This window comes from Oncorhynchus mykiss, chromosome 1 (assembly GCF_057628025.1).
Source record: "Oncorhynchus mykiss isolate SJ-2025 chromosome 1, ASM5762802v1, whole genome shotgun sequence".
NCBI lineage: Eukaryota > Metazoa > Chordata > Actinopteri > Salmoniformes > Salmonidae > Oncorhynchus > Oncorhynchus mykiss.
The window spans coordinates 22,387,358-22,407,263 of NC_143022.1; the positions used below are offsets into that span (position 1 = coordinate 22,387,358).

Genomic DNA, 19,906 nt, shown 5'->3' on the forward strand with positions numbered 1-19,906 from the left:
ATAAAATGAAACACAGCCACATTTATAATAACAGAATATGGGAGAGGCCCTGGGCCCTGGCCTGAAAGAATGAGGGAGATTATCCCATTCTGACCAGCCAGGGTCTTTTTTATTTCTAAGTTTTGTTTTATTCATTGTGAAAAGTTAGGCAGTGTTCCTCATGTGAATACGTACTTACAGAGTAGGCTCAGGAGAAGACCCAGATGCAGACAGTTTAGTATAAAAACAGGGGGGCAGGCAAACGACGGGTCAAGGACAAGCAGAGGTCAGTAATCTAGAGCAGAGTCTGAACGGTACAGAACGGCAGGCAGGCTCAGGGCAGGCAGAGGTCAGTAATCCAGTGTGGTGTGACAAGGTACAGAACGGTAGGCAGGCTCAGGGTCAGGGCAGGCAGAATGGTCAAAACTGGGAAAACTAGAAAACAGGAACTAGAGAAAGCCAGGAGCACGGGGAAAAACACTGGTAGACTTGACAAAACAAAACAAACTGGCACAGACAAACAGAGAACACAGGTATAAATACACTGGAGATAATGGGGAAGATGGGCGACACCTGGAGGGGGGTGAAGACAAGCACAAAGACAGGTGAAACAGATCAGGGTGTGACAATAGTAATCTCCCTCCCTGCAAAAATGTGTTGAATTGACACCTTTTACAACTGTCCAACTGTTGTATTTTAACCCATGGGATGTCGACATAGTATCTACAGTCTATTGGGGTTTGGCAGATAAAATGAAACACAGCCTCATTTATAATACTAGAATATGGGAGAGGCCCTGGGCCCTGGCCTGAAAGAAAGAAAGAGGGAGATTATCCCATTCTGACCAGTCTTTTTATTTCCAAGTTGTACTGGATATGTTTCATTTCCATGCGCTTAAATCAGTGTACTATCTATATATGAGTCCGCTCTGTGTGTAGGGGTCACCTTCCTAACCCTATGGACTTGTTGGCCCAGACAACTAATGAAAAGAACAAGCTCAGCCCAGAGGGTGCAAGGAGGTGCAAGTGGGGTGCAGGGGAGGGACAAGAGGGTTGAGGAGTGCGGAGTGGGGGATAGGGGTGTGTTCAAGAAAGTCTGAGAACTTGGAGGCACAGTTTGTCATACTAACCATGGTGGAGCTATTGAATGTCGACATTTGGAGCAGAAGGTTCACAGGACCCCGGCTTTTCTCATGCAAAGTCTGCCTGACGCACCGACCATCCCCCTCTGAAAATACATGGCTGCTTAAAATGGTCCCTATTTTAATACAGTAGGCAGGGCAGATTTCCACTCATCGCTGAGGAGTAAACCTCTGTCTATACTCTGTCAACAGAGACACAAGGACACATGGGGAAACAATGGTGCAGCAATATTTTATAGTAGAGTAGAGGCTGGAGGGGAGAGAGCCTGAGAGGGTAGTGGGAGGAGGGAAGGGAGGTCAGATGCAAAGCTACTCCATCAACAGCACATTTACGATTTGGAATGAATGCACTCGAACTTATTCCACTTCCTTTGCGCAACCGCCACCCAGTCAAAGCATGCGTTCAACTTTCATGGCCTAGCGATGCACCCCGGTATCTTTTCTTACTGGTTACTCTTTTTCCCTCCTTTTTGCAGAGGCAGTGGCGTACAGTTACCCTCATCTTTTGCAGTAAATAAGCTAAATGTTATTAAATCAATGTTTGATTGTGACTTGATAAAATAATTGTTTTCTTTCAACTTTTATTTAGGAGTTACACAACTATGCAAGTAGATATGTGGCATCTGAGGCCTTCAAGTTGAAATGTGTATAGGAGTTCTATTGAATCCTGTTTGTGTGTGTGTTGTGTTGTGTTGTGTTGTGTTGTGTGTGTGTGTGTGTGTGTGTGTGTGTCTTTTCATGCATGCGTGCATCAGAGAGAGGGAAATTAAAAATGAAAGAGTGATTGGGGGTATATAACTAGATGTATGTGTGGTTTAGTTGTAGACTAGTGAGGGAGTTTCCATTTGTGAGTGTGGCCCCTCCCATGCACTTGGAGCAGTGGTATGGAGCCCAGCGTAGCCTGAACACGCCCTCTAATGGAATTATTGAGCCCAGCAGCTCCGTAATGCAGTGACCTCAGTGCTTTTACAACACTGCCAGATGATAAGTGGCAATATGCTGTATCTTATAAAATGAACACGACTGAGGTAGGGAGAGTGGGCTGGGGCTGTGGGGGAGGCAACATTCTATAACACTTGAGAATATTGCCTCTGTGAATGAAGGGATTGATTGAGCTTACATTCCTGACTGAGGCTTTATTGTCTTGTGCGTTATGATGATTTTATATTTTTTCTCGCTGTCCTTTTTTCTGTTTTAGAGGGTTTTAACTGGATATGTTTACAAGGCTATTTATGTCCCTATAATATCTTTCTAGGCATTTTAATGCGGTGGAATTTATGAAAGCTGCTGTCGGAACAGGCGCTTGTGAACCTGACAGTGGCTGGCTATCAAAGTGACTGCAGCAGGATCTTTCCCAGAATGCCTTTGCAGTGCCACAGGGTTGTCTGACTGCACTGATGGGCAGCCAGATTCTCCCCCTCTATTGAGCCAGTACGCTCTTGTCTGGGTATAAGCTCAAAGTGAACTGTTTCACATTGCTCCATTTAAACATCTAAACCTGGTAATGTGGCATGTGTCAAAATCCGATTGTTTTTGAGGGATCGCGGTGCACCCAATGAACCTACACCTGGAAAGGCACCCACAGCCGTTGTATTATTACGTGGGAAACAATATTAACCAGACATGTATCCTCCATCTTAACACATTCAAATCAAATGCATTTCCAAGCAGCGTACCTCCCAGTATAACCTCCTCACTTCTCCCACACAGCCATGGGATACAAGGGGAAAGAGGACCAGGGTGCAGATGTTTAAACTGCCATTGTTTGCTGCCTGCGTTCCAGGGCTGGATAGTTAATTATTCATGCAAGATTTGAATACATGAAAATACATTCTTCTCCTCTCTGGCATGGTTCCAGGTACCTATGGCAACCACGCCTCCAACATGAATCTCTGTCCCCGTCCCACTCTCACAATCCCAGGCCCCCTCAGTCCATTTTATTGCACAGTTCTATTGTTTAGATTGTGGCGCTCCCAGGTTGGCTGCTCACTGTTGGGTGGCAGGGTATCCCAGAATTCACAGTCAAGGTCACAGGCAGAAGGAGGGAGGGAGGCAGAGAAACAGGGAGGCAGAGAGACAGGGATGGAGAGTGATAGGGAGGCAGAAAGACAGAGAGGCAGGGAGGCAGAGAGACAGGGAGGCAGAGAGACAGGGAGGCAGAGAGACAGGCAGGACGAGGCAGAGAGACAGGGAGGGAGGAAGGCAGAAAGACAGGGAGGCAGAGAGACAAGGTCAGAGAGAGGGAGGATGAGACTGAGGCAGAAAGGCTGAGAAGCAGAGACACAGGGTCGGTCAATTGGTCTGTCAGGTGGCAGCAGACACCCAGGATCACATCCACTGGTGTGTATCATTAACTGGTGGCTCCACATTGAGCACAATATCGCCTCACCATACTTTGAGGAGCATGAGCAATAGATAGAGTGAACTGGCTGGCCAAAGCACACTGAAGCAAATGCATTTGTCAAATAAAAGATTGCAAGATATGACACTGTGAAGGTATTATTTAGCTGTTCAGAAAGTAATAGTAACATTTGGGTAGGAGCACCTGGAACTTCCTGGTAATTTAAGGGACTACTAACATTGTTGTTTTACATTTTTTTTTTATTTTTTTATCTCCTAAAATGAGTTGAGATATCTTCAATGGTTATCTGTGCTTGTGCGGGTATGCCCTTAAGTGAAATGCCAATTCAGTTCTGCCCTGACATTGTGGCACCTCACAGGTTGACTCATAATTGTTAAGCTTGGTAAAAAGCTTTGGGGAATAAAAACATTTATATCAAAGAAAGAACTCAAGGTTGAAAATTCTATAAAATGGTGCATGACTTGACTAAACAGCAGATATTCTGTGGCACTAGAAAGAGTGGCGTGGGTTTGCACTCAACTACATTGACATAGTAATATGTAGGAAATCCAACCAGTATATTGAAAATAAAACATTTATGAAATAAAATAGAAAGTGTTCGTGTGAGAGGATTTGTTCTGCACATTAGTGGGTGTATAAATGTGTAAAAAGGTATAGTTTCAACAATGATCCTACTCAAACCCCACGGCGACCAATGTGAAGGTCAAGGTAAGGCAGGGTGTAATCAGAAGCTGAACTATGTCCCATCAGGGGCTAACCTGAGGTTCACCAGGGGATACTGACAACTAGTGATGCTTATTTACATCAACCCACTGTCTCTCTGTGGCTGCATCGTCTCAGAGGTATAGCCGTAAAGGATAGGATCAAATATATCAATATATATATATCAAAATATATCAAATAAAATGACAGATTTTGAAACCAAATACTATAAATGATCTAGAATTTTGCCCATTTTATTTTAGGCTTAGCAGTTATGACTTGACTTTTCAGCATACTTAACTAGAATATTTCACTCTAGAATAGGCCAGCTTTCAGTTTGCTGATCACTTGGCTCCACCTTATGGACAAATAGAGATACTGTTACGAAAAAAATATTTTATTTCAAGTACAGTTCTGTTTTTCCTGTGTTTATATCATATTGTACAACAGCTGATGAAACTAACACTATAGAAGTGTGAAAATGTTATCAGTGATATTTTCTGAATGTTTACCAACCAGCCATAATCTACACAGGAATTTATAACCAGCAGGTTTGCATGGGCGGGAATTTTGGCTTTCCATGCTCAAATCAACATGCAGAAAATTAGTTAATAGACCAATAGTAACAACGAGAGTTCCAAACCTCTCTGCCAATAACAGTTAGTTTTCAGTTTTCCCCTCCCCACTCAGACCACTAACAGACAGTCCTAGCAAACTTCTTCTTGAGAAATAGTTTTTTGCTAAAAAGCAATATTTGCCCATTATAATAGAAATATATTACATTAAGGTACTCAATTGTTACCCAAATGATTTGATATGGATATAAAAACAGCTGTGTTGGGCCTTTAAAATGTGCCCGTGCCAACATAATACCCCAATCTCAAACAAGGATCAGGCCTCGAAACAAAAAATCTTTCACATTGTCATACCTCTCATATTGCAAACATCTGCACACATCTACCCAGTTTGAGGACACTTATTTTGGCCCTAGTGCAGACACTCCATCCATCAACAGCAGGAGTGGGGGTCTGGCTGTGCGTGCTTAATACAGATGTGCGTTTAAATAAACTGACAGCTTCTGCCTCCTCCTGTCTGTCCAGTACCACCCTCTCCTTAGAATTCCTATTTGACATGTAGAGTGCATAGGCCTACTGAGAGGATCCATATTGTGAGTAGACAGATCTGGTATATTATTGCCATTCTAGTCCCCAGGGGCACAACTTTGGTTTTAGAAGTGCGGGAGACATATTTTTTGTACTTAAAAAAAAATCCAGTCAGAAAAACACTCCAACCAGCCTACCCGACCGCTCGTCCTAAAGCACACCGTTGCCTTATTTTGTATCGGGATGTCCCTCTGTCCCCAGTGAATGTTGCGCCCGTGCTAGTCCCTGTGAGCGAATGACTGGTCCCAACAGTGAGCTTCTTCTCTGGCTCCCCCTGCTGGCTCAGTGTGTGAAATATCCCAGCTGGTGCATCTTGTGCAGTAGGTTGTGCATAAGGTCAAAGGTGGTGAAGCTGACCTCCACAGCGATTGGCCCTTTGATCCAGTTCATACTGAGGACCTTGTAGAGTCCACGCACCCCCCCTTCCTGCACCACGATCGTCTTCATGGTGCCCAGGACGCTGCCGTACTGTTGGCCCGTCACCCTGGCCGTCTGCATGCGTCGGCGAACCATGTCCAGCGGGGAAGAGGCCGACTGGCCGAACACCAAATGCTCGTAGGAGTATGGCTGGGACCGCCTAGTTCTCTCTGGAGAGAGGGATGGGAGGAGAGAGAAAGAGAGGGATCAATTTAAGTGAATCTCAGCCCTTCATTAAAAAGTTGATTATCCAATAAAGATAATTATAATTTTTTTAAAGTCTGTACCTGCATGCAGTTTCTTGAGGGTCTCGTATGTGAAGAAGGTGATTCCTGAGTACGGGATCACTCCCAAGATGGTCGGGCAGAAGCCTCTGTACAGGGTCTTTATGCCCTCCTCCTGCGTGATGCTCACAAAAACGTGCATGATGTTGCTGTACCTGCAACCGAAACAAGAACGATAAGAGAAGGATATTAACCTATAAGAATATTGATTAGGATAGTAATATGACCTATACTAACTTAAAGTACATGCCTGTTGAACACTGAACAAGTGTGCAAAGGGGAGCCACATGCAGGTATGTTTTTACATTTAAAGATAGAAAATGACGAGCGTTATCGGAGTGCCCTACATTTGCCTGGGTGTCACCGCACCATGTCCAGGGGATAGGTGAGCATGACCACCGTGGTGCCAGCCAATGATCCTGCCTGGAAACGTGGAAAAGGAGGCAGGGCTCTGAAAAAGACCAGATGGATTCCATCATGTTACAGAACATCTATGTTTTCTACAATGAATGCGTATCATTGTGTTATTAGGAATTGTCACAGTAGAGAAAATGGTTTGTTCTGTTCAAGAACGATCACTGAAGAGTTGCTTTGGAGGCTGATGGAGACCACAAGAGGTCAAATGGTGCTACATTAAACAGTGTGTGTATTTGTGATTCTTTACACCGATGGGTACTCTACTCACTTTCCCTGGAAGCCGTAGTATCTCCCCAGTATTCCCTGGTACTGGTCATGGGAGCAGAACTGGATGGCAGCGTAGGGGATGACTCGCACCATGGTGGCAGAGTTGCCCCTCCACAGGCTGAGGAAGCCATCTTTCATGTACGTACAATATATGAGTCTGAAGGCTTCCTGGGTGCACACACAGCAACACAATAATGCTACTGAACCTGTAGACTTCCAGTCATTGCGCTAACGCTGGTTAGCGTTCGCCCACGAAACTACCGCTAACTTCCTTCATACTGGATACAGAGACATAAAAATGGTATCCACTAATTCATCTGATCCTGGATAAGTAGAACAATGGCTTAAGCGTAGTATCCCTTTAACACTAACTCAACACACCTTGGGGCAAATCCTAACTTTTTCCCTTAGTCATGCATTGAAGTCAATGGGAGACTAGGTGAATTGTTTTATTTAAGTAGAAATTAGGATTCACCCGTTTGGCAGCATGCATACTAAACATCAAGTACATCTTTATTTAGTGTAATGCAAGTTATATAGGAGACGTGTAATAGACTCACCTTAGCAGAGAATTTTTGTGAGGACACTAAAGCAGGAGGAAGAAAATAAGTATCAATAATAATAAGCATAATAACTGGTAAAGATACTAACAATGAAATATGTATTAAGGTATAATAACTGGTAAAGATACTAACAATGAAATATGTATTAAGGCATGATAACTGGTAAAGATACTAACAATGAAATATGTATTAAGGCATAATAACTGGTAAAGATACTAACAATGAAATATGTATTAAGGTATAATAACTGGTAAAGATACTAACAATGAAATATGTATTAAGGCATAATAACTGGTAAAGATACTAACAATGAAATATGTATTAAGGCATGATAACTGGTAAAGATACTAACAATGAAATATGTATTAAGGCATAATAACTGGTAAAGATACTAACAATGAAATATGTATTAAGGCATGATAACTGGTAAAGATACTAACAATGAAATATGTATTAAGGTATAATAACTGGTAAAGATACTAACAATGAAATATGTATTAAGGCATGATAACTGGTAAAGATACTAACAATGAAATATGTATTAAGGCATAATAACTGGTAAAGATACTAACAATGAAATAAGTATTTCCGAAGGGAACCCCTACTTTGTATTCCTAATGCATGTTCTTCCAGAGAAATGGACTTACCTAGGAAGATGATCTTGGTTCTGTGCAGGGGGGCTATGACTGTTTTTGCCACAGCACCTGCGAACACTCCACATAGCAGGGTGTCCAACACTGGCAATCTCTGCACACAGAAAGAAACACTGAGTACTCAACTTCATACAGGACACTAAAGACAAACACACTTTGAAATGATATCAGTCAAAAACATACTCCATAAGTCACACCCTTGCAGTAATGGAGACTCTAACATGGCATTATCACTGGCTGCAGATATAGGCTAAAAGTATCAGATGGAAACACATGTAGGCTTAAGGTTTCTTATGTGCCTGGACTGCCAGAGTGTAATCTGAACTGTCTTTCTGCAGATTCATAACGCACTTTACAGTAGACTTTAGTAAACCTCGCCACCATTTACACATTTCTTCATGTTCAAGTTTTATTGTCACATGCAGAAGTACAGTGAAATGCTTAACTTGTGACCTCAACCCAACAGTGCAGTAATCAATATTTAAAATGGTATAACTAATAAAATAAATAAAATATATATTTATTTTATTTAACTAGGCAAGTCAGTTAAGAACAAATTTGTATTTACAATGATGGCCTACCCCAGCCAAACCCTAACCCAGACGACGCTGGACCAATTGTGCGCCACCCTATGGGACTCCCAATCACAGCCGGTTGTGATACAGCCTGGAATCAAACCAAGGTCTGTAGTGACGCCTCTAGCACTGAGATGCAGTGCCTTAGACCGCTGCGCCACAATATGTTCTTATAGTCATAATACAGAGTAGTAATGCACCATGATGTCATTGTATCTTGTAGGCTAACCTCATGCACAGCACTCCCATTATAACCCAGAAAGAGAATGGCAAATATACACGTGCAAACAGCTTTTCCCTGCCTCTAACTAAAGGTGGAGATAAACCCTCAGCTGGACCTAGATGCTTCAAGAAAAGCAGCTACATCTGAGTATGTGTTGTGTTTATGTATGTATGTGTGTGTCAGTCGTCTGTATCAGCGTTGACAGTGACCCCTGAGCTTAGAGACAGTCAAGGGTCAGGGTGTGTTTGGAGGCTGTACAAGCTAGTTGGAAACAATCAATTCTCTGATACGGTGTGTTTGGGATGCAGGTGGAGACACATATTTTGAGGGCACACTGGGAATTTGAAAGGAGCCCAGCAGCAATGCATAGGCTGGCAAGTTTTGACTTGACCAACTTCTGTAGTGCTCTTTGTTGCTCTCTTGGGCAATTGAAGAACTTGCAAAACAGTGGTGATGACTAATGTTGCCAGTGCCATTATGTACTACTTAGCAATAAATAAAGATCTAGTCTAGTCCACTTTAGCCACATTACCCATGTGCCAGGATCTCCCATGCTAACCCAAGGTTACTTACTGGCTGTTGTGGTAAACATGTTTGGCAGCCTTCAGCTGTATGGTCCTGACCTGCATGATCCTGCTATAAACAGTTATGTGGTATGCAGACCTGCCTGGCTGGAATTAGTTTATTTAACCTTTATTTAACTAGGCAAGTCAGTTAAGATCTAATTATTATTTACAATGACGGCCTACCAAAAGGCAAAAGGCCTCATGCAGGGATGGGGGCTGGGATTAAAAACATAAATTAAATAAAAATATAGGACAAAACACACATCACGGCAAGAGAGACAACACAACACTACATAAAGAGAAACCTAAGTATGGCAGCAACACATGACAACACAGCATGGTATCAACACAACATGACAACAACATGGTAGCAACACAACATGGCAGGAACACAACATGGCAGCAGCGCAACATGGTAGATGCACAAAACAGGGTACAAACATTATTGGGCACAGACAACAGCACAAAGGGCAAGAAGGTAGAGATAACAATACATCACGCAAAGCAGCCACAACTGTCAAATGCAACTCTGCTTCAGGGAAAACCCTCGAGGTAGGGGCTGGGAGCTGAGGGGGACTCACTTTAGCATGGCTGGAGGGAGGGAGAGACAGCAGCCTGGGGCAGTGCTCTCTGGTGGTCCTGCACTGTATGGGCCATGTGTGCCCTTGACCACAACAACCAGTAGGCCTATCTATGGCAATCAGTCAGCCAACACGAGACAATCCACTGCAGGAGACATAAAAATAGTGAAAACAACAAACACTCCTTCTTCATAGATGAGCTCTGTGTCACCATTATTAAATATGCTGTTAAATACAGTTATTGGAAATGTATCAACTTCTATACTTGCAAAGCATTAGATGTAGCCAAATATAAATATATAATATCATACATTTTACTTGTAAAACAGTAGATCGAAATGACCCATTATAATCCATTTATAGCTTCACATTGAATAAATGTACATTTTATATAGCTGAGTTTATTCAACTCTACGATATATACATCTGGATGGAAGATATCCATATTACAGGGATCTAAACTGGAGCTACCCATTTAAGATATGTATTACAAATAAGTAATGTTGGGATTCAGAGTGACATAAGTACTCACTCTTATCATAATCAATCAATGCAAGGAAAATGTAAACATTGCTGCACACCAGGCTGAAATTAATGCGCATAACAATTCCCTCACCTTTAATCTGGTTTACTGTGTGTGTTTGATGAAGATCTGGCAAACCTTCCAAATGATTTCACATTCAATGGTTAACTCTACTGTCGTCTTCCGTCCACATTTCCTTGTTTGTTTGCTGTTGTTGGGTCAATCTCTGTGGTTTTGCAACACCGCCGTCTATTCGTCAGTCTTTCACACCGTTGACGAGGTTTTGACTAGATTGACGATTCTCCCAAATTGAGAAAGGCGGTGGTTTAATTCTAGGTGTTGTCTGCCAAAAGAATATTGGAGTTCTTCTCGCTCACGAGATTATTATAGCACGTACGGCACGTACTTGTTTTGGACTACAAATATAGATTATTACGGTACGTACTTGTTTTGGACTACAAGTACCATGGATGTTTTAAAAAACAAAGATATCGCTTGTAGTCGAAAACACGCGAGGGTGACACGGTGCTCAATGGTTGTTGTTATTGGAAAAATGGCGTCCAACGTAGAGGCCCCGGAATCTTGGTACCTCGCCCTTCTCGGCTTTGCAGAACATTTCCGCACCTCAAGTCCACCCAAAATTCGTCTGTGTGTACATTGTCTTCAAGCTGTTTTCCAGTTTAAACCTCCGCAAAGGGTTGAGGCAAGAACTCATCTTCAACTAGGCTCGGTCCTCTATCATCATACGAAGAACAGCGAGCTCGCGCGGAGCCACTTGGAGAAAGCGGTGAGGAGGGAGAGTTTGAGAAAGCTCGAGGATGGAGTCAGAGATGCGTTCATCGGCGTCTCCTATAGTCAAATGGGAAAAAGTTGTATTGCTAGCTTTTGATAATTTCATTCATATGTAATTGCATTCAGAATAGTATTTGTTAGTTAGCTCGCGTGATATTTTAGCCGCCAGTCCTTTTGCTTCTACTGTAACGTTAGCTAGCTTCACTGTGTTTTTACAAGTTGCTAACAGTTGATTACTTTGACTAAGTTATGCATCCATAATGTGTATTTTTGGCTCTAATATCTCTCTTTTTTTTAGTGGTTCATCTCACAACAAGTATCCTTTTCATTGATATGGTTTCAACCCCAACACTAGCTGGAGACCAACACAGAGCTTAGTCAGTTGGTAGAGTTAGGCGCTTGCACTGCCAGGGTTGTGTGTTCGATATGCGTACGTAAAATGTATGCATGCATGACTGTAAGTCGCATTGGATAAAAGCGTCTGCTAAATGGCGTATAGTATATTACCAACTAGCATTACAATGTGCAATTCTTCAGAACATTTCTCAGATATGTGTTTGCTGCTCCAAGCACATCTCAGTAGTCAAATTACATGTCAAGATTGTGCGTTTTGCTAGGTATTATTACAGCAATGTTGGAGTTAGAAACACAAGCATTTCACTGCACCAGTGATAACATTTGCAAATCTGTGTACCCGACCAATATACTTTGATTTGATGAGGTTTCCTTCATGGAATATCTTAGATCCCACAGTTTGAAGATGTTAAATTTGAGGCTGCAAGTCTTTTATCAGAACTCTACTGTCAGCAGGTACCGGTAAATAAAGCTAAAATACATTTGAAATCTTTTGCTGTCTGGAGATCCATTTGAAAATCATGTTTATATGCAAGTGTAAGGTTGAGTCGTTATGACACGGTATGTTCTGTTTTCAGAATCTGGTGGATTCTGCAAAGCCTTTACTGCGAAAGGCAATTCAGATCTCACAGCAGACTCCCTATTGGCACTGCCGCCTGCTGTTTCAACTGGCGGTACGTTGTGTCGTTCTTTATTGTAAATACTGACTGAACTGAATAGTTGTATATTTTTTTTAAGCCTTATTTTACCAGGTAAATTGACTGAGAACACATTCTCATTTACAGCCATGACCTGAGGAATACTTATAGGGGAAAGGAGGGGGGATGAATGGGCCAGATTGGGAATTTAGCCAGGGCACCAGGGTTAACACCCCTACTCTTACGGTAGTGCCATGGGATCTTTAGTGACCACAGAGAGTTAGGTCACCCGTTTAATGTCCCATCTGAAAGACGGCACCTTTCTGTTGGATGTTTGATTGTAGACTGATACATTGCAATGCATTGAATTTCTCTTCTTTTTTTTTTTTTTACCCTATCAGCAACTGCACACTCTAGAGAAGGATCTTGTGTCTGCATGTGACCTCCTGGGTGTCGGTGCTGAGTACGCCAGAGTGGTGGGCTCGGAATATACCAGGTACTGTAACCTTGATGCTATGAACCATTTACTTTTTATGTCCACATTGATTCATCATTGAAACAAGAGCGATGTTATTAAACATGCCCTCCAATAGACTTATTTTACATTTTCCTATAACGATAGACTGAATAGGTGATGTATGCTTTCACAGAGCGTTGTTTCTCCTGAGTAAAGGAATGGTAAGTCTCAAATTCTTTGTTATAAAAATGCATGATTTTTAATGGCTGTCTTTTGCATTTAATAAGGGTAAACATATATCTTGAGTATGTTATGCACTTAAAGGGATACTTCAGGATTTTGGCAATGAGGCCCATTATCTATTACCCCAGAGTCAGATGAACTTGTGGATACAATTTTTATGTCTCTGCGTCCAGAATGGAGGAAGTTAGAGGTAGTTTCCCAATATACCATAGACTTCCTTCCCGTCTTTGCGCTAGCACAAGTTGGCAATTTCCTTCAAACTGCACACAGAAGCATAACAATGGTATCCACGAGTTCATCTGACTCTGGGGAGGGTCTCATTGCCAAAATCCCAAAATATCCCTTTTAAAGGATGTAAATAAAAAATACTTTTGCACTGGATAGTCTTTACCATAAGGTGTCTTTTTGTCCTGTGTATCAGCTCCTACTGATGGAGAGGAAGCTGGGGGAGGTGCACCCTCTGCTCACCCTGTGTGGGACCATCGTAGAGAACTGGCAGGGAAACCCCATCCAGAAAGAGTCTCTCAGGGTCTTCTTTCTGGTGCTGCAGGTCACACACTACCTGGACGCTGGACAGGTAAGGACTCCTCTTGGCCAAGACCAGGGTGCACAACGCTTGTCAAGGACAGTGAATTAAGGACACCTATGACAACAGGGGCGCACCCCTGTTAAAAAATAAATACTTTCCCTCTAGTTTGTATCGTAATTGTTAAGTAAGTTGCATTGATAGTGACCCACCCCTTCCTTACGTTGGTGCTGCAGGTGAAGAGTGTGAAGCCCTGTCTGAAGCAGCTGCAGCAGTGCATCCAGACTATCTCTACACTCCACGACGATGAGATCCTGCCCAGTAACCCGGCTGACCTCTTCCACTGGCTGCCCAAAGAGCACATGTGTGTTCTCGTCTACCTGGTGAGCCCAATCTCTTCCTCATTCACCTGATGCCTGAGGACTGATTCTGCCCTAGATACTTGTGCAGATCTGAAAGGATTGGATGGCTATATTGTGGTAATATCAACATGTTACATGGTAATAACTAGGGCAGGAATGATCCCAGTATCCCGATGGTAAACAAAACACAATGTGGATTTAAAGTCTTTACTAATCTTGTAAACAAACATCATCATGTTTTCATCCAGAGTAAAATGTATTTATTTTCCAAGCTATTGCACACAATATTCTACATACAGCAGATTCTTAAAGGTCTGCTTCGTGTTTTCATTTTTGCCATGGATAAACTATTGCAATACTGGTATTGTCACAGCCTTAGTAATAACCAGGGTTGGGTAGGTTACTTACTAAATGTAATCCGTTAGTTACTCATTACCTGTCCAAAATTGTAGTCCGTAACGTAACTTTTGGATTACCCAAACTCTAATGTAATCTGATAACTTGCCCCTTAAGAGGCATTAGAAGAAGACAAAAAGCATCCATCAAACGCATTTGGTGTGTCATCATTAGTGGTCAGACTCGCTCAGGTGGAACAAACCTTTTTTCAATGCTGAATTTGTCATTGAGAAAACAGAAAGTAATCCATGAGGTAATCATCTATTTTTTTACAAAAGTATCTGTAATCTGATTACAATATTTTTGCTGGTAATGGATTACAAATGACTATAAAATCTGATTACATAGCTGATTACATATAATCAGATATTCCCCAACCCTGGTAATAACCCTGTTCTCTATATGTTCCAGGTGACTGTCATGCACTCCATGCAAGCAGGGTATTTGGAGAAGGCACAGAAATACACAGACAAAGCACTCATGCAGCTTGAGAAACTAAAAAGTATGTGATTTGAAGCACACTTATCTCACCTCTGTTTAACACTCACTGTTGTCTAAAAGGTATTCTTGACTCCCCTCTATTTCAGTGCTGGACAGCAGTCCCATCCTCTCCACTTTCCAGGTCATTCTGCTGGAGCACATCATCATGTGCCGGCTAGTCACTGGTCACAAGGCCACCGCATTACAAGAGGTAGTATAGAACCAACTGTTGACCCACTTTTATTTCTGTTCAACTTTACTCATTTACTCTGAAATGCAACACTGTGTGAAGTTATAGTGGAATGTTAAAAGTTTAATCAAAGTAGCTACAGAACTATATGACCGGCATTTTCATGCCCATGTCATTTATGAGGATGATTACTTTTTCTCCCCGTATCCCAGATCTCCCAGGTCTGCCAACTGTGCCAACAGTCCCCCAGGTTATTCACCAATCACGCTGCCCAGCTTCACACTCTACTAGTGAGTATTTTAAACCTTCACCCAGAAGACATACCCTCAATTCACTGCCTTGAATAACAGTTACCACCCCACTTCTGTAACTGGGACTACTGTATCTCTAAAACACTTAACTTTGTGTATATGCTGTTCCATTTCTCAGGGCCTGTATTGCATATCTGTCAACTGTATGGACAATGCAGAGGCACAGTTCACCGCCGCTTTGCGGGTAAGTGACGTAAGTCGTAACGCTAAGCTTATTATACGGGTTTATGTCTGCATGTGTTTAATATGTTTTACATTGTCACATTTGTGATAGTGATGGTGAGTAAATATGTGTGTTTTCTTTCCAGCTAACCACACACCAGGAGCTGTGGGCGTTCATTGTAACAAACCTGGCCAGCGTCTACATCAGGGAAGGAAACAGACACCAGGAGGTTGGTAGACACACACACACTATTCATTTCTACTCTAAATAAATTATTGTCTACTGTATTAACTTTGTTCTTTCTTTTAAAGCTCTACAGTCTCCTTGAGAGGATAAACCCTGATCACAACTTTCCTGTGAGGTGTGTAAGCGTGTATTGCATAACAGAGATTTTAATGGTTACTTAATCTTGCTCATCAGAGCCAAATACATTATTTTTTAAGGTTACGTGTGCAGCCTGTTGGTGAGGAGGTGTATTGACTTCGAGTTGACTGATGTGTGTTTGTGTTGCAGCTCTCACTGTCTCCGCGCTGCAGCCTTCTACATCCGAGGACTCTTGTCCTTTTTTCAAGGACGTTACAACGAGGCCAAGTAAGTCTCCCCCAACTATTTTACTGAGAAGTGTCCCATAAGTTCCTAAACCTTTCAGTGGGAATTGGGAAATAATCATTTCGTGATGATATTCTTATTGCAGACGGTTCCTTAGAGAAACTTTGAAGATGTCCAACGCGGAGGACCTGAATAGACTGACAGCTTGCTCACTTGTTCTGCTAGGCCATATATTCTATGTACTGGGAAACCACAGGGTAAGATCACTCCACAATGGTCACAAATGGATCTTTTGCCAGAAACGTCTACCCTGCCACTGTTGGTTTATTTATTGGTATATTCGGATCCCCATGAGCCTTTGCTGAAGCAGCAGCTATTCTTCCCGGGGTCCACAAGTAACAAGATACTGATAGACAAGGAAACAAGGTCACACAAATTTAAAATACAACGATATACTAAAAATAATAACAACAAAAAATGTGTGCCTGTGTCCCATATACAAATGTTAACCTTTTTTTTCCCATGTCGTACTGTTTATACATTTTATTCAACGTGTTTGCGGCAAAATATTTAGCTTCGGTAGGTTGCATAACAATATGTTGTTGTTTTCCTCCAGGAGAGCAACAACATGGTGGTTCCAGCGATGCAGCTGGCCAGCAAGATCCCTGACATGTCTGTCCAGCTGTGGTCCTCGGCCCTTTTAAAAGGTACGCCCACACCTGCACATTTTCTTTCTTTGGTTTGAGCTCCCCACTAGGCTTAGTAAGTATTTGAGTATGTTTCCTTGACCACATTGTTTTTGTCTTGTCCCTGTAGATCTGAATAAGGCCCTGGGAAACACCATAGATGCCCATGAAGCAGCTCAGATGCACCAGAACTTCTCGCAGCAGCTTCTCCAAGACCACATCGCTGCCTGCAGCCTCCCCGAACACAACCTCATCAGCGTACGTATCCATGTTCACTTTTTATCTTTCATTATTACTGCCATCAAAGTTGTGGTTTATAGATTGATTATATAGCTTGTTTCGCTGTGTTTTTCTGTCTGTCCTTTTGTATTCTCTATCCGTCTGTATGACTGTCTGTCTGGCTTAGATGGGTAATTAACAAATCTGTCTCTCTCTTCTCTGTGACAGTGGACGGACGGCCCACCACCTGGGCAATTTCAAGCCCAGAACGGCCCAACGTCCAGCCTGGCCAGCCTGCTATGAGCACCAGGCTCGTAACACAAGGGCTGCCTTCCTTCTGGCCTCAAAGATGTCTAGAATGGAACCATAGTTTCTTTCTGTCTTAGGAAAATTTGAGGGGGAGTGTGAACATTGTAGCAGTTATATGAATAAGTTATTCATGTTTTTTTTCAGCATTTCTTTGTATGAATGCAATTTCTCCTCATGCATGGAAGTTCCTGATATTGATTTACTCTACACGTGTTGCTAACCATCTGCTGAAGATTTTCACAGCTTCATTGTTTTGTACCATCCCATCCTCATGAATTAGTGTAGGTACAATTGGCATCACTTCTCATGTATTGAACCAGTAACATGTTTTGTTTCATGCTAAGTTTGGACATGGATCTGAATGTTAAATGGGTAGTGTTGTTGAGCTCAAGGGTTTGAATTTCTTGCTGAAAGACTGCAAGCGAGAATAGCGAAATAATTGAATGTACAAGTGCAGTTACTTAATGGAACAGCAGGTGTCCCTGTTGAGTTTTTCTTTGAAAAACCTGCTTTGAGAGATTTTGTCATATTTGGCCTTTCATAGATTAGCAAGATGCATCACAAACTCATCTGTTTTCTGTACATATGAACTATAGTTAATTTAAGTTCCATAGATCATGAAGTTGGACATTTTATGAACATACAAGGAACCTCAGATGAAAAAAATCTATGCTACCATTTGTAATATTAGAATTTGTCTTTATAGTTCTAGTTAAGGGTTTTCTTGACAATACATTATATCGATATGCCACATACGAAACCTTTATTGTACAGTGACATTTTATAACGTAAATTTAGTCAAGTGTGTAATGAATTTTAAACTCTCCGATGTAGTACTCCAACTAAATGCTTTTTAAAGTATTTATGTCGATCTTAATGAGCAGACACATCAGAAGCTTGAGTACTTGCCATATTCTATTCAATGCTTATACTTTTATTGCTTATTTTAATAATTCTTATGAGAAAAGTCAGAATAAACATGGTATTTGCAACCTTAATTTTGCATTGTTTGAAAATGATTGTCAGTGGGGTGATCTTAGCTATCTGACAAATGTACTGAAAATACAACATGCATACAAGTAGCATATAATGATTTCATACCATGATAACTATGAAATATATTTATGTCCACATGATCTATAGATGAGAATGCAATTCACTGAGTTAATTTAATTCTAAATGATTGAGCCCCAACTCCCTGCATAATGCCGTGCTGTGTGTGCATCAAGACTAAAGTGAAACTGGGCAAACGGGAGCAATGAAAAGAATAATCAGAAAAGGGAATGTGCCTGGCAGATGCTTCATTCAATAATAGGTTTTCACTTTGCACCATTCCATGTATTCTCAAATTATTTTTGTAATCATACATAGAACAAACATTTTTGCAACCACTTCAACAAAGGCTGTGTTTACACAGGCAGCCCAATTCTAATATTTTTTCCACTAATTGGTTGTTTGACCAATCACATCAGAGCTTTTCACATCGACACTTTTTCAGAGCTGATCTGACTGGTCAAAAAACAGAGTGAGAAAAAGATCAGAAGTGGGCTGCCTGTGTAAACGCAGGCATAGTAAACGAAAATCTGGGACACTCAAATTAGTGTAATATGTTATGTTTGGAATGGTATTTTTTAATTTGTGTATGTCCATCATCAATTTGTATAATATGTTATGAATTTTCAATATGAACTATATGTTAACAATTCGCTGGTAAGAATCATTCTCAGTGTGAGTAAAGATGCTACAACATATTAATACTAGATGCCTCTGTTTCATGTGATGTTGCTGCATTAGGAATCTGATGAGAAGCAGACAGAGAAGTCTGTCTCTATCATTGAGGATCAGTGGAGGCTGCTGAGGGGAGAACGGAACAGAGCAAATAGAATAGCATCAAACACCTGGAAACCATGTGTTTGATATATTTGATACCATTCCCCTGATTCACTCCAATCATTACCATGAGCCTTTTCTCCCCAATTAAGGTGCCACCAACTTCCTGTGTTGAGCATATGCAGGATAAGTCTGTCTCTGTTGTTAAGGATGTGCAGGAGGTCTGTCTCTATCTTTGAGGATGTGCAGGATAATTCTGTCTCTATCCTTGAGGTAGTGCAATAGAAGTCTGTCTCTATTGTTGAGGAAGTCCAGGACGTCCAGGAGAAATTCTACAAATGCTCTGCCATCTTTGGTTCAACCAGCCACGGTGTGGAGAACAGAACTTGTCCCTTCCATCCTGAGGACACTGGTAAGAATCATGATACCGTTATTCTTAATGTGAGTAAAATATGCTCTAAGAGTGTTCACATACTAAAATGAGATACCTCTGTGTGATGCTGCTTCCCCAGAATGAGGGGCAGAGAAAGGAGTCTACCACTATTGTTGAGGAGAGGCAGGAGAAGTCTGCCTCATCTATTGTTCAGGAGGTCCAGGAACAGGCTGCCTCTTCCACATTATCTGCCTTTACCAGCAAGAAAAAGTCTGCTGAGGAAGGGAACAAGTCATCTTTGTCCCTTGCAGCACGTCCATCCCATGGGGAGGATTCAGAGTTGGTTGCACAGAGGGAGGTTCTGAAGAAGGAAAGGGCAGCAAAAGCTGTTCTACAGGCTTTACTGGAAGAGGAGCATTGCACAAACATACAGCTCCGGCTGAGAGGCAACAACATTGCATCAGACTAAAACGGAGCAGCGCAAGATCAAGAAGCTTGAGGCTGAGGAGCTGGAGCTGATGGGCCAATCAGGAACAGAACAAAACCAAGGATAATCTCTGACCAACTGGCCTCTGAGCTGGCAGAGGAACAGGGCAGGAGCAAACAGCTATG

General features: G+C 41.9%; 1 protein-coding gene and 1 pseudogene across 5 annotated transcripts; one reads left to right on the forward strand and one right to left on the reverse strand.

Annotated features, from left to right (window-relative positions):
- Positions 1 to 4,565: 4,565 nt before the first annotated feature.
- Positions 4,566 to 10,038, reverse strand: LOC110507379 (mitochondrial coenzyme A transporter SLC25A42-like; annotated as a pseudogene). Its single transcript, XR_016482770.1, has 7 exons — positions 9,894 to 10,038; positions 7,943 to 8,042; positions 7,293 to 7,318; positions 6,734 to 6,900; positions 6,396 to 6,499; positions 6,052 to 6,203; positions 4,566 to 5,934 (listed from the first exon to the last, which is right to left on the reverse strand). The product of XR_016482770.1 is annotated as a mitochondrial coenzyme A transporter SLC25A42-like (transcript).
- Positions 10,039 to 10,507: 469 nt separating this feature from the next.
- LOC110507137 (MAU2 chromatid cohesion factor homolog) lies at positions 10,508 to 18,089 on the forward strand. Of its 4 annotated transcripts, none has more exons than XM_021587106.3 (19): positions 10,508 to 11,203; positions 11,507 to 11,524; positions 11,953 to 12,018; positions 12,141 to 12,236; positions 12,602 to 12,696; positions 12,851 to 12,878; positions 13,322 to 13,477; positions 13,663 to 13,809; positions 14,596 to 14,686; positions 14,772 to 14,875; positions 15,067 to 15,144; positions 15,284 to 15,358; positions 15,474 to 15,557; positions 15,640 to 15,689; positions 15,842 to 15,919; positions 16,023 to 16,134; positions 16,494 to 16,584; positions 16,694 to 16,821; positions 17,011 to 18,089. In XM_021587106.3, exons 1-19 carry the CDS (start codon positions 10,883 to 10,885, stop codon positions 17,083 to 17,085), a joined length of 1,893 nt encoding a protein of 630 aa, XP_021442781.1. In that variant the 5' UTR covers positions 10,508 to 10,882; the 3' UTR covers positions 17,086 to 18,089. The 4 variants fall into 4 exon arrangements, with proteins under 4 accessions (XP_021442781.1, XP_021442844.1, XP_021442924.1 ...); XM_021587169.3 differs by having other exon boundaries at positions 10,524 to 11,203; positions 11,953 to 12,024; positions 15,284 to 15,349; XM_021587249.3 differs by having other exon boundaries at positions 10,602 to 11,203; positions 15,284 to 15,349.
- Positions 18,090 to 19,906: the final 1,817 nt, after the last annotated feature.

Coding starts and splice junctions, on each gene's coding strand:
- LOC110507137 (XM_021587035.3), top strand. CDS start 10,883: ATGGATGTTTTAAAAAACAAAGATATCGCTTGTAGTCGAAAACACGCG. Junction 12,879..13,321: donor TTCTCCTGAGTAAAGGAATG/GTAAGTCTCAAA, acceptor CCTGTGTATCAG/CTCCTACTGATGGAGAGGAA. Junction 15,558..15,639: donor AAGGAAACAGACACCAGGAG/GTTGGTAGACAC, acceptor TTTCTTTTAAAG/CTCTACAGTCTCCTTGAGAG.